The 14664-nt window shown below is 51.0% G+C and overlaps 1 protein-coding gene across 4 annotated transcripts in view; it reads right to left on the reverse strand.

Moving 5' to 3' along the window:
• The window catches only part of pcsk5b (proprotein convertase subtilisin/kexin type 5b), a 37030-nt gene extending 23565 nt beyond the window's left edge, over nucleotides 1-13465 (reverse strand). For 3 of the 4 annotated variants that reach the window (XM_062454276.1, XM_062454275.1, XM_062454277.1), the window contains exons 1-9: nucleotides 12913-13455; nucleotides 9775-9879; nucleotides 6781-6924; nucleotides 5727-5870; nucleotides 5221-5297; nucleotides 3676-3764; nucleotides 2605-2777; nucleotides 829-1041; nucleotides 66-166 (exon numbers count right to left, since the gene is read on the reverse strand). In XM_062454276.1, coding sequence (XP_062310260.1) covers nucleotides 66-166; nucleotides 829-1041; nucleotides 2605-2777; nucleotides 3676-3764; nucleotides 5221-5297; nucleotides 5727-5870; nucleotides 6781-6924; nucleotides 9775-9879; nucleotides 12913-13092 — 1226 coding nt within the window. In that variant the 5' untranslated portion in view covers nucleotides 13093-13455. Of the gene's footprint in view, nucleotides 1-65; nucleotides 167-828; nucleotides 1042-2604; nucleotides 2778-3675; nucleotides 3765-5220; nucleotides 5298-5726; nucleotides 5871-6780; nucleotides 6925-9774; nucleotides 9880-12912 lie in introns of all 4 variants that reach the window. The other variant, XM_062454274.1, reaches the window with a different exon arrangement.
• Between the last annotated feature and the right edge of the window lie 1199 nt (nucleotides 13466-14664).

The following is a 14664-nucleotide window of genomic DNA, read 5'->3' on the forward strand; positions in this document are numbered from 1 at the left end:
GAGTGGAGGTTTGTATAGAAGGGTGTGTGGCTGGAGAGATGGAGGGATAGAGGGAGTGTTCTTACTTTGCCTCCAGGGCCAGGGCGATGATGGCCGCGGCCATGGGGGCCGAAGCCGAGGTCCCGGTGTGGCTGTCTGTACAACGCTGCCTCAGATCTGTGGTGATCTGGAGGGAGGGAGAGAGATTGTAAAGATGGGGGGAGAAATTAGATGGAAATAGAGGGGGGGGGGGGGGGTTAGTTCTGTGGATCAGAGGGAGATTGAAGCACATCTGAGACTATACATTCCAGCTTTGATACGCTACACTGCTGCAGATAAACACACACACACGTCACCACCATGCAGGCACACACACACACACCCTGGCTCTGTGAGGAAGCTCCTGTGAGGGGAATGTAGCACGCCTTCGCCAGACCAGCCAGAACACTGCAGTTAACTGTCTGTCCGTCTGCCCCACTGCACTCTGGGATGCAAGGCAGGCAAGGGGTCAGTCGAGGACACCGACGTTGACCCACGGGCCAGAGGTCATGGGTGGTAGAATAAGCCTAGTGTGTGTGTGTGTGTGTGTGTGTGTGTGTGCGCCTCTAAGAGTGTTGGTGTTTTCATTGTCATGGTCTTCTCAGGGTGATAATCCAGACCCCATCTCTCACACACACTCTCCTATCTCTCTCACACACACAATCTCTTATCTCACACACACACGCATGCACAAATACATACACACAGTGGAACTTTTCTAGTTGATTTTGTAAGATGCAGAAGCGAAAGAACACTTGATCTGCCGCCTAAACTCCCCCCCCCCACCCACCCACACACACACACACTCACTATCTTGCGGTCGTAGTTCTCTCCGCTGCTGTAGGTGGTGGTGAGGGTGGAGGAGCATTCCTCCAGGTACCAGGGCTTCCTGCCGCTCTCTGCCGTGCTGGAGATGGAGATGGTGTAGATGCTGTTGGTGTAGCCGTCGCACGAGCAGTGGTCGCGGCTGCGCCCGCCGTTACCGGATGCCCACACGAAGATGGAACCTCGGCCCTTCCTCCCCTGACGGAAAACGAGATCACTTCAGGTAAGTTCAGGGTGAGCAGGATGTTATGAACATAAAAACAGTATCAGACAATGGGCCCAGTTTTGGGTCACCGTGGTTGCTAACGGTTAGCTACCGTTAGCTTCTAATTTAGGGTTCGATAGCTAGCTTATCGGCTAGTTGCCGTTGGTCGCATGAAATTCAAACTTCCGCATTGCGCAATGACAACGTCTTCACATGAAAATGTCGCCATTGTCTCAACCTTGATATATTATGATCCTAGGAGCCCACCAAAGGCAGCAGCGGGTGGTCTATTCTAAGAGGCTGAACGCTCAGGGGAGGCAAGCCGACCAGAGTGACAGGCGATATTGACACCAGAGCTGTCAGCGGGTCAGATTCTACTGTCACTGGCGCTCAAGGCCACGGACAGACGTATGCCCGCCTCGCATGCTACACAATCACACACACTCGGAACAACCACAGGAATAGGTTTCAGAGACACACACACACAGGAGGAATACAAGGTGAATAGGGGCACTTCAAAGGGGGGTCTGTGAGGAAGCGATAAGAGGAAAACCTTTCAGAGTGGAGGGATGAGGCAGGAGTAAACACTGATGGAGGAGGAGAGAGAGAGAGAGAGAGAGAGAGAGAGAGAGAGAGAGAGAGAGAGAGAGAGAGAGAGAGAGAGAGAGAGAGAGAGAGAGAGAGAGAGAGAGAGAGAGAGAGAGAGAGAGAGAGAGAGAGAGAGAGAGAGGAAAACTGGTGGGAGAGGAGAGATGGCAGGAGAAGAGGGAGAGAAGAGTCATCCAGAAGCTGGTGAAAAGTTCACCTGTGGGAGAGAGGATTAGAACCATGGAATGTAGAGAGGAGAAGAAAGGAATTCCAACACACACACACACACACACGACTCAGAAGCTCTTTGCCAATAGGAGCTACACACACACACACACAGCGGCTTCTCACACACCTCTGCTCTAATAGATTCAGCCTGTCAGCCTGTCTGTCTCATAGCACTGCTCTGCTACATGCACTCTGCTGTGCAGACAGACAGGCTGACAGACAGACAGGCTGACAGACAGACAGGCTGACAGACAGACATTCAGGCAGACAGACAGATCCCTGGTCCTTCACAACATTCATATTATACCCTCCATTAAGTCTATGAAGACCACGGTGTTTAAAAGAGGGCGTTCTAAAGGAGCTTTCGTACAGTGTACTAAGAGAACACGCTACACTGAGAGTGACGGGGTCTGACCTCAACACTTCCCCTCTGCAGAAACTCCCGTTAAATATGCATACGCTCATAAATATGCATACGGTTATTTGAATATGCTAATGAGACAGGCCTCACTAATCCAGCGTCTAGGGGCACTGATAAGAGGAAAACGTTTGAGTGTTTGTGTTTAGCAGAACCCATAAGAACCCAGGAGAACCCAGGATACTTTATCACTTTGGAATACATACTGTGTTTACTGACGCGTGTGCGTCTGAATGTGCGCAGTGTGTGTGTATGCAGCGCATTAGCTCGTGTGTGTGCGTGCTCTTGTGTGTGTGTGTGTGTGTGTCTGTGTGAGCCCCACCATGCGGATGCCGTTCTCGAAGGCCTGCCGGGCGAGGGAGGCGGGCCCGTCCACGGTCTTGCCGTCATCGTCGGGGCCCCAGGAGGCAGAGTAGATGTCTATGTGCTGCGGCTGCAGGCTGAGGGACTTGGCCTCCACCATGTCTGTCACGTCCCCATCCAGCATCCGCACGCCTGGACACACACACACAGAGCGCACACACACACACAGAGCGCACACACACACACACAGAGCGCACACACACACACAGAGCGCACACACACACAGAGCGCACACACACACACACAGAGCGCACACACACACAGAGCGCACACACACACACAGAGCGCACACACACACAGAGTGCACACACACACACAGAGCGCACACACACACACAGAGCGCACACACACCCACACACACAGAGCGCACACACACACACACACAGAGCGCACACACACACACACACACAGAGCGCACACACAGAGCGCACACACACACACAGAGCGAACACACACACAGAGCGCACACACACACAGAGCGCACACACACAGAGCGCACACACACACAGAGCGCACACACACACACAGAGCGCACACACACACAGAGCGCACACACACACAGAGCGCACACACACAGAGCGCACACACACAGAGCGCACACGCGTTAATAAGCTGCCATAAAGTACCACTGCAATTTCCCCTCAGGGATAAATTAAGTTCAATATTTTTAAACACGCATACACATAATTTAACATATGCACACACATATTAATAAACACACTCTCACACACACACACACACACACAGGTTAATAAACTGCCATCAATAGCTATTTCCCCTCAAGGATAAATGAACTTCAATAAATGTTAATTTAACACACACACACACACACGTAGGTGTAATGAACAAACATTCACCCATACACATACCGCATCCACCCAGGTAATAAAAACATGCTCAAACACCTGTACACTATATACGCTACATTTCACATATGCACAAACACAGCACACATGGGAATAAACACACACATCAAATGAACACAGCAGATACACACACCCTCGGGACAACCAACACACCCATTACACACCTCCAATCCGAGCGTTGTAGGCAATTCCCACAATGCAGTGGGAGTTGTTAGCAGATGCTGCCACTTCACCTGCACACCGCGTCCCGTGTCTGAGGGGGGAGCAGAGGGTTAAATACACACTCTCTCACACACACACACACACACACACACAGGAAACCCAGGCGAGATGGCCCAACTGTAGTTTAAACCACAGCATTGTCGTCGTCCCCACCCCTCACACACGTGAAAGTATGCAAACTCTGACAGGAATCCACAAACACCAGAGGCTTCCCAGAGAGCTGGCATTGTGGAGACCTGGGACACACACACACACACACACAGACAGTACAGTACAGTCCACTGCTCATCATGGTCACCCAGCACTGTAGGAACTAAGGAAGCAGATCTATTCACACACACACACACATGCATACACACACACACACAGTCGTGACAATCAGACAAGGTCAGTGACCCGTGTGTCCAACACACCCACTCTCTCCAACTACACACACACACACACACATTAGACGACAAAACCACTTCTTCCACACAATCCACACACTCCACAGGACATGCACCCCTACAGGGAACATCTGCACTACCGCCCACCCCCCCCACACCCGCCCAGCTCGGACTGCTGCCATGGCAACCCCGCCTCCATTTCTAGGCTGGAAGACTTAGACCCCCAATCCCCTAGACATGGTCCTCTAGACCCCCATACCTCCAGACTGGGGTCCCCCAGTGATACATTACCACACAGACCTCCAGCCCTGCCTGCCTGTCTGTCTGTCTGCCAACCTGTCTTCTGTATGTCTGCCAACCTGTCTTCTGCCTGCCTGCCTGTCTGTCTGTCTGCCAACCTGTCTTCTGTCTGCCTGTCTGCCTGCCTGTCTGTCTGTCTGTCTGTCTGCCTGCCAACCTGTCTTCTGTCTGTCTGTCTGCCAACCTGTCTTCTGTCTGTCTGCCTGCCAACCTGTCTTCTGTCTGCCTGCCCGTCTGTCTGCCCGTCTGTCTGCCTGCCCGTCTGTCTGTCTGTCTGTCTGCCTGCCCGTCTGTCTGTCTGTCTGTCTGCCTGCCCGTCTGTCTGCCTGCCCGTCTGTCTGCCTGCCCGTCTGTCTGTCTGTCTGTCTGCCCATCTGTCTGTCTGCCTGCCCATCTGTCTGTCTGCCTGCCCGTCTGCCTGCCTGCCTGTCTGTCTGTCTGTCCGTCCGTCTGCGAAAGTCACAAACACAGGACAGGACTCAGGGCTGACTCGGTCTATATTTTCCTGTGGTGTAGAAGTGGGGACGGACAGACTAGCATTAGCGGTCTAGCTTCATCCAGAGCCAGAACGCAGCCCCACTCAAACCTCCTGTCTCTTTAAGAAAACCAACTACCGCTGAGGATCCACTGCATGCCAAGGCTGCAGCCGCCAAAACCCTCCAACCGCCAAACTGGCACAGGGCACAGGGCTCGTTGGGAGGGGAGACACACACACACTTGATACATACAGTGTCTCACACCAACTCAATCAAACCACAGCCCCTCAGGCCGGCCACATCAAGCGGTGCTTTGGTCTCTTACTTGTTCTCGTTGCTGGCATCGTAGCGCGGCATGGGGTCCATGTCGTTGCCGTTGACGTCGAAGCTGGCCTGGTTGTCCTGGAAAGCAAGGAGGACATGTTCACAACCGCCATCACACATGCTAAGACCACTTAAGACTGGGATCCATTAAACCATGGTAACCTGTCCTCTCAGAGACAGAAAGACAGACACAGAGAGAGAGAGACAGAGAGACAGACACAGAGAGAGAGAGACAGAGAGAGAGAGACAGAGAGACAGACACAGAGAGACAGAGAGAGAGACAGACACAGAGAGAGAGAGACAGAGAGAGAGAGACAGAGAGAGAGAGACAGAGAGACAGACACAGAGAGAGAGAGACAGAGAGAGAGAGACAGAGAGACAGACACAGAGAGAGAGAGACAGAGAGAGAGAGACAGACAGACAAACAGAGAGAGACAGACATGCACATTTCTACACTAACTTCCAACACACACACACACAGCAACGAACCAACGCACACACACTTACGTAGTTCTGTATGAGGTCTGGGTGGTTCCTCTCGATGCCGTCGTCCAGGATGGTGACCACCACATCCTTCCCTGTGTAGCCCCTCTTCCACGCGCCCATGATGTTCATGCCAGACTGGCAGTTATGGATGTCGTCGTTACAGTGCTGGAATGGAGAAGTGTTGTTCAGTTGCTCAAAGTCATGGTCCTGTTCTGCAGTTACTAATGGTCATTATTCTGGTCTATATTATGGGATGGCATGGATAAGCAGATCATAAGACCTCAGGTTCAAATCCCCCTCTCTGTACGTGGCTTTGGATATAAACAAGGAGATCCAGAAATCCTAGTTTCAAATCCCCCTCTATACTTGAACGAATACGGTATTTTATTACTATCCTGTTCTAGTTCTTGGCAGTCTTGGTTCTGTGTGACGGACGCGGAGTAAAGCAGCGTTAGAATGTGGAGCTGGTTTACTGGGCTGACGAAGAGAGGGGTGCGGAGGACCTAAACAACACGATCATATGAAGTCCCAAGTAGGACAAGTTTCAACAGATAACATGAGCAATTAAGTCCACAAACGTCCTGCCTACCTCTCTCCCTCTCTATCCCCCCACACACACACACACATACACACACAGACACACAGACACACACACACACACACACACACACACACACACACACACACACACACACACAGAGGACTCTGGCAGCTGTTATTTACAAAGTTCAGAAAGTTCTGTCCAAAAACAGGGAAAAATAAGTTGAGGATCTGAGGTCAAAGTGTTTGAATTATCTCTCCAGGGTTAACCATTCACAGATCTGAGGACACACACACACACACACACACACTGAGGCAGTCTACACGCATATCTGGCTCCAGCAAATCCTTTGTAGCATTGGTAATCTCAGAGAAATGTGCCAGAGGTCGTCTAGACAGTCTCCTTGAAGGCACACACCCATAATATCTCTCTCTTTCACACACACCCTAAGCCCACCCATGGAACCGGTAGTAACTGGGTCAGGTTTAGACCCCTCACCCTGAAAGCTGGGTTGCGTTTGATTTGCATACTTACGATGTACCACATACTGCTCCATTTGGCATCGTTGAAATAGATGTTCTGGGCAGGGCTGGTCAGGGCAGAGCTGGACACGGGTGGGTTTGGTTTGTAATCCCTCTTGATCCTTTTCTTGACCACCTGCTGTTGAATCCATTCCACCTATGACACAGGGGCCTATTGGTCAACGGGTCAAGAACAATCAGCCAATCCATTCCACCTATGACACAGGGGCCTATTGGTCAACGGGTCAAGAACAATCAGCCAATCACCAGACAGGAATCTCTCACTTAGAAGTTGGGAGTTGAACACATTGGATTTGTTATGTGAACCATCCAATACACAAACAGACTTGCAACTTGGCTGAAACGGACACAGGCACTCACACTCGAAAGTGCACTTAAACATAAACATTCAGCCAAACGCATACAACCACAAGTACACACACAACGACATAAACATTCAGCCAAACGCATACAACCACAAGTACACACACAACGACATAAACATTCAGCCAAACGCATACAACCACAAGTACACACAACGACATAAACCTCTCAGGTCACATCAATCTCTTTAACGTTATGGATTCATGACAAGTTCCCGGCATTTCTTGGCAGCTTGTCTGCGTGAGGGAGAGAGGGAGAGAGGCAGCAGGAATTTTCCAATAGCAAAAACCTGACATTTGCAGAGAAACCTTGAAGCTGGTACGGTGTCTGTGTGTGTGTGTGTGTGTGGTTGGGTCCCCTGTCCTAAGCCAGGCTGATTCTGTCCAGGTGAGTTGACAGGTATGGGGCCCCTTCTTAAGACAAGAACCACACAGTTCAGGAAGGAAGACAGACAGGAAGAAACACACAGCACAGGAAGGAACACACAGCACAACACAGCACAGGAGGGAACACACAGCACAGGAAGGAACACACAGTACAACACAGCACAGGAGGGAACACACAGCACAGGAAGGAACACACAGTACAACACAGCACAGGAGGGAACACACAGCACAGGAAGGGACACATAGCACAGGAGGGAACACACAGCACAGGAAGGGACACACAGCACAACACAGCACAGGAGGGAACACACAGCACAGGAGGGAACACACAGCACAGGAAGGGACACACAGCACAGGAGGGAACACACAGCACAGGAAGGGACACACAGCACAGGAGGGAACACACAGCACAGGAAGGGACACACAGCACAACACAGCACAGGAGGGAACACACAGCACAGGAAGGAACACACAGTACAACACAGCACAGGAGGGAACACACAGCACAGGAAGGGACACACAGCACAGGAGGGAACACACAGCACAGGAAGGGACACACAGCACAACACAGCACAGGAGGGAACACACAGCACAGGAGGGAACACACAGCACAGGAAGGAACACACAGCACAGGAAGGAACACACAGCACAGGGGCTGTGTGTTCAGCACAGGGGCACCACTGACAGAAAAGGATGCCAATGAGGGAGGAAGCTAGTCTACACAACCCAATTCATCCCTCCATCCATTCATCCCTCCTTCAGGAACTTTCTCCGGAGCTCCTAAGAAAAATAAGGAGATTGAGGGATGAAGGAAACACGTAACAGGAGAGAAAAGAGGGGGAGAGGAAGAGAGAAAGTCAAAGACTGACGGGGAGAGAGGGAGAGATGGAGAGAGGGAGGAGTAGATTTGTGTTTGGGGACAGAGAGATCACTGCTGATATCTCTACTGAGCCATCACCAGCCTCTTCAAAGCAAACCATTTACACACACCATTAAACCCTAAACAGAGTCATCAGGATCTGTGAGTGTGTCTGTGTGTGTCTGTGTGTGTCTGTGAGTGTGTGTGTGTGTGTGTGTGTGTGTGTGTGTGTGTGTGTGTGTGTGTGTGTGTGTGTGTGTGAAAGAGTGGTGGCTTGATAGTCGAGCAGCACAACTAAACAGAAATTTCACAAAATCCCCACATCAAAGTCCAAAACTTTTTTTCCTCCACATCTAACCCTTGTGACCTTGTAAAGGTTGCTCACTGTTCCAGAAAAGTCCAATCTGCTGTGAGCTGCACATCTGCTAGGCTGCTAGTCAGCACAGCAGGCCATAAAGCAGAAAGCCCTGCCCTGTCGCCGTGGAGACCTGTGTGATTACATAGAACTGTACTGGTCCAACAGGTAGGTCACATGATGTGCCTAATGCATCTGTCTGACTCAGAGTTTCACACACAGATGCACACACAAAGACAGACAGACAGGCCGAGAGACAGACAGACAGACAGACAGGCCGAGAGACAGACAGGCAAACAGAGACAGGCAGAGAGACAGACAGACAGGCAAACAGAGACAGGCAGAGAGACAGACACAGGCCGAGAGACAGACAGACAGGCAGACAGAGAGACAGGCAGAGAGACAGACAGGCAGAGAGAAAGGCAGGCAGAGAGACAGGTAGAGAGACCGACAGGCAGAGAGACAGGCAGGCAGAGAGACAGGTAGAGAGACAGACCGACAGGCAGAGAGACAGACAGGCAGACAGACAGGCAGAAAGACAGACAGGCAGAGAGACAGACAGGCAGACAGGCAGGCAGAGAGACAGACAGAGAGGCAGGCAGGCAGAGAGACAGGCAGGCAGAGAGACAGGCAGAGAGACAGACAGACAGGCAGAGGCACATTCTTCTCCACTTCAGGCATCGACCTCAAATCACCTTCTGAAACCAGCTACTGTCTTAGGCGCTACTGTCAAACCTAAACCAGACATGTTACAACAGGAGATGACACAGATGATTCTAATGAATCTCCCTTTATAAGAGGTCAACAGATTTCTGTGATTTGGATGTGATGTCATTCTGTGGATGGGACTCCAGCCTGACTCCTCCCCTTCCTGCACCACCCCCTAAGCTCCGCCCCCAGCATCATCGGGGTGAGTCCTGGTGGTGTTGTGTGGCTCATCCATAATGCAGGTGTGGGTTGATGACCTGTGGTGTGTGTGTGCGTGTGCATGTGTGCGTGTGTGCTGGCTGGGGATTGGCTGACCTTGGGCTCCATGGAGATGAAGTTATGGCGCCCCAGGCTGGACAGGGTGGACCTCTTGATGGTCCGACTGTGGAAGAAGTGGTAGTGATCCTTCAGGTCCCCAATCTGGAGGAGGGGAACAACAACATTATGAATATCAAGAAAACACCTACACACAGGGGTGGACAAACTAACAGAGAGATCAGAAGAGACAGAGACAGACAGAGAGAGAGAAGCCGGCTGGTGGAGGATGATTAACTTTAATAATTCATAAAGACAATAAAAGGCTGTAATTATCAAGCTGTCATGGCAGCCAGGCGTCCTGTGCTGCTTCAATGACCCGGACCCCTGGAGCTGGTGGCCCAGACGCAGATCACCTTACACACACACACACACACGGTAGTCTCACTATCATGATATTCTTCCTCAACTCAAGCCTCACTCTTTGTCCTCTTCATCTTTTACTGCCTCTCCTCCCTCTCCTCCCACTCTCCCTCATCCTTTACAACCCCCCCCCCCCACACACACACACACACACCCCATCCTTTCATCCCTCTCTGACTTCCCTCTCCCCCTATCCTCTCCTCCCTCTCCCCATCTCCCTCTCCGATCCTGTCCTCTCCTCCTCCCCTCCCCCAGATGACAGGTAGGCCCTGTGTTTGAGGCTGGGCTCTGGCCTCTGATTGGCTGAGGATGTGGGGGCTCCACGGGTAAGAGGATTACCCAGAATGCCTGATAGAGGTGCTCTCACTCAGTGCCAGCTCTTTTTATCCTTCCATCCGCTCCCTCCCTCCCTCCCTCTCTCTGTCCCATCTCCTTATGTGTGCTTGTCATTGTGTGGACTTCACCTCCTCTGTAACATCACTTCTCCATCTCCCTCTCTCTATGTGTACACCCCCCATCTCCATCCATCCCTCTCTCTATGTGTACACCCCCCGTCTCCCTCCCTCTCTCTCTCTATGTGTACACCCCCCATCTCCCTCCCTCTCTCTATGTGTACACCCCCCATCTCCCTCCCTCTCTCTCTCTATGTGTACACCCCCCATCTCCCTCCCTCTCTCTATGTGTACACCCCCCATCTCCCTCCCTCTCTCTATGTGTACACCCCCCATCTCCCTCCCTCTCTCTATGTGTACACCCCCCACCTGCCTCTCCCCCATCTCCCTCTCCTCACCCCCCTTTCTCTTTCTTCACCCTCTCTTTCTCTCCCCCCTCCCCCCACCTTTCTATCTTTTCACCCCCCTTCTCTCTCTCCCTCTCCCTCTCCCTCTCCCTCTCCCTCTCCCTCTCCCTCAAGAAATCAGCTTTTCCCGTTTGTAACCATAATGCAGCTATTTCCCACAAGTGTACAAGGCTTTCACATCCTGATGAAATAGACTAGATTGAGTCGCCTCAGATGATATGGAATACCTTGAACTGTGCCAAGAAAACCTCCCTGCCTTTTAGTAATGTGTGTGCAACTGGTCCTCTTGTGTAATGGTGCGTGTGTGTATTGGTGGGTGGGTGTGTATTGGTGTGTGTGTGATGTGTAATGGCGTGGCTGCCGTGATTTGCCCAGGGGGGGTCAAAGTTCAGTCTCGGAGAACGGGTCTGTTATCGGCTCAAAAGGAGCGTCTTTCAGTTGACCTGGGGCAGGAAGTAAAACTGTTGTCTATGAGGTGTCAAAGTCCAATGAGTGCTTCGTATTCACATGGAAATTAGAATGTGTGTGTGTGTGTAGGGGGGGAGACAGCACCCAGCGAACATTCCTACAAGGGGGGGGGGGGGGGGCACTACACATTAGTACTCATAAAGGACGGGGTAGGGGGTAAATGGGGCTATTAAGGCCAGATCTCTGAAGCAGGAGGAGGGGGGGGGGGGGCGGGGGGTTCTATAGTTGTTGACTAGGCCACCCCATTCCAACCAGTCACAGTGTCTAAGCTGTATTATTCCCTGCGGAGGAAGGATGCCACAGGCTCCAGGAACCGCCGGCCTGGTCCCTGTCCCTGGGTCCGTGTCAGAACTACTGCTCTCTCCCAACACGCTTCTCGTGTGTGTCGCTAGGCAACCCCGCACAGCGCCCACCCGCCCCCGCCCTCGCCACTTCGGAACTTGCACAGGCTTCTGAACATCCCAGATACAACAGGGTGACATCATTGCTAAGGGGGGACCCCCCCCCCCCCCCCCATCTCCTCCTCCTCTTCATAGTTCTAGTTGGTTGAAGACCCTGGGCTATATCACTGATATGAGGCAGCAAGACCTGTTCCTGACACAGGCAAAAACGTATGGAAAGAAACAGAGAGGGAGGGAGAGAGGGAGGGAGGGAGAGAGGGAGAGGGGGAGAAAGGGAGAGAGAGAGAGACATAAAAGGAGAGAGAGGCAGGCAGTGTTTATGCAACAGCATTGCTACTTTATAGTAACGGTGTGAAGGCACGGTGACATAAGAACGGTGCTCTGAGATTATCTCAAAGAGGAGAAACCATAGTTACACTGGCAGACTGAGACGTTGTTGTGCTCCAAGGAGCATTAGTCTTCTGTAATGCTCTATTATAGAAGCCGGCAAAATGCTCTGCTCGTAATATTATGAGCTTGTTAAAAGCTCAATCATTGATAAGTTAATCTTAAAGACATAAGCAGCCTTTAGCCCAAACAAGTTAAAACCTAATCGCTATTAGCTTGGTCTTCAAGCCACACAAACAAATACCGAGTTGATACCCCTACTGTCGGCGAGTTCGCCAAAGGCTGACCGGAAAACAATCATCTTCTAAACAGCAATCACGTAACTGAGTTAATGCGGTGTGGTGGCGGGGCACCTGTGGTGCCACCGGCCACCGACCAAAGCTATGCTCCCTTTGTTCACTCGGTCACGGGTCATGTCACCGCACCATGTCATGTACACCCGGTAGACCATAGACCGGGGTTCGGGCTGGTCCGGAGTCAGCCGTGGGCTGTCCGGTCCGGTACCCCAGACAGCCTGTCCGGGGTAGTTGAAGTGTACTTCAACCCCATAGCAACGTAACCTGAGGGCATTATTCCATATTGACATAAAAGTTTATGTAGGCGACAGTGCGGTGAAAAAGAACATGTTGGGGGGTGGGGGATGTAATTATCTATAGAACCGAATATAACCCGAGACAAGTGGAGACAGGATAACTTCAAGAGGAACCACTGTAAACATACCTGTCCCATGTTTCTATAGCCATATTTGTCCGCTATGCGATCGGCGAAGTCTGGTCCCCCGTTTATCCGAACAGCCCAATGGTTGGTGTAAATCCGAGCTTTGCACGGGGGAGACGTAAAACCTAGCAAGAGCGCGAGGACGCACATCAAGCCACTTCTCAGCGCGGCGTTCCAAACCATCTTTCACCCACTTTTTCGCTTCTCCCTCCTCCAACTAGACAAACAACCAAACTTCTCTTCTCGCCGCAAAGCAAGCAGGATTCTCATAGAACTGTTCGCTCAACCTCCACATACACGCATAGAAAAAAAAACGGAATCCTAAAAATGCCTAGAATCCCGTTACACGGTCCTGGTCTCGCTCCTCCTCGTGCTGTGCATGGGGTTCGAAGTTTTCGCTAGTGCTCCTTTGCGGCGGAGCACAGGGGTAATCTGTATGCAGATCTGAGGGGTAATTTCTTTTCCCCGGGACTCGATGTAGCTTCTCTTTCAGTCTTTAATGTGACGAAATGGCTACAGCGCCTCCCCCCAAATAACTAGCTAGCCACACTCTCGAGACTCGAAACAACTAACCCGCTGGCTGCCTGCACTCCGCTGGGTCTTAAAGGTAACCTCATACTTTTTGTATTGTTGCAATCTCCGCCGTAAGAGATTATAGCAACCTGTAGGCTTGGACAAGTGTAAGATGCTTCTTTGCCCTGTTGGTAAAGCCATGATTTGGTTTTGTTCAAATTGTTTCAATATAGCAACGGAAAAACGGTAAAGTCATACAGAATTTATAGTATTACAGTTAAATACTCACCAGCCGGCGGATTACACAGTGCTACATTGCAACAACTAGGCGTACAAATTCAAAATGTTCCTAGTTTAAGTAAAGATAGGCCTACCAAAAAATATATTAAATATATATAAAATAAACAATCAACTTGAATAGATTTCGTTTTTTTTCATCTCATTATTTCAGCACATAACATATTATATGTGCCACATACTTCGGTTTATCTTTGGTCTGTCACAGGCTATATAGATCAACCTTGCACACCCAACATTCCAACACACACATCACGTAGTAGGTCCAGTGTTTATATCATTATAGAAACTAGCGGTATCTATCGGTCTTATTCATTTGTTGATTGATGGGTTTTTGTTTTCTCAGCAGTTGCCCAGAGTAACCCCGTTGCAAGCCAGGAACCGGCGCGCACAGCGAAAACTCTGTTCCGCCTCGCCTTGAACACAAGTGCGAATCAGCATAATTGTTCTAATTGCGGCCAATTTCTCGGTGAATGGACCCCGCTGTCAAACCTAACAACAAGCGGGGGACAAGAATATCTCACGGTCCTCCGAGACCAGATGAAAGGAACGAAAAACACCCCGTGACCGCTGCCATTCAGCGCGAGGAAGGGCTTGTAATTGAAAGCATTTGAAAAGGAGGAAAAACAGGCAATGATTTGAGTACGAAATCAACTACCCAGCTCACGAGCCCCCCCCCCCCCCCCATTCACCGCTCAGCTTCGCTGCTGGGGGGCCGTGGAGGTCCTGCGTGACAGCCTATAGCCCCCCACTCGGCAATGAACCGCATGAACCCCCTACAAAAGTCTTTGTCGAAAGCGGTCACAAGTGACAACAAACATCAAGCATTCCTGCGTACATTCCTACTCCTCGTCAACGAAATGTTGAAGATGCCTACTTGTTCAACGCTCGACACGAACGTTTTGAATCAGCTGGCGCTTGGTGTTGGTGTTGAAGTCTTGATGC

Source organism: Osmerus eperlanus, chromosome 28, assembly GCF_963692335.1.
Source record: "Osmerus eperlanus chromosome 28, fOsmEpe2.1, whole genome shotgun sequence".
Lineage (NCBI taxonomy): Eukaryota > Metazoa > Chordata > Actinopteri > Osmeriformes > Osmeridae > Osmerus > Osmerus eperlanus.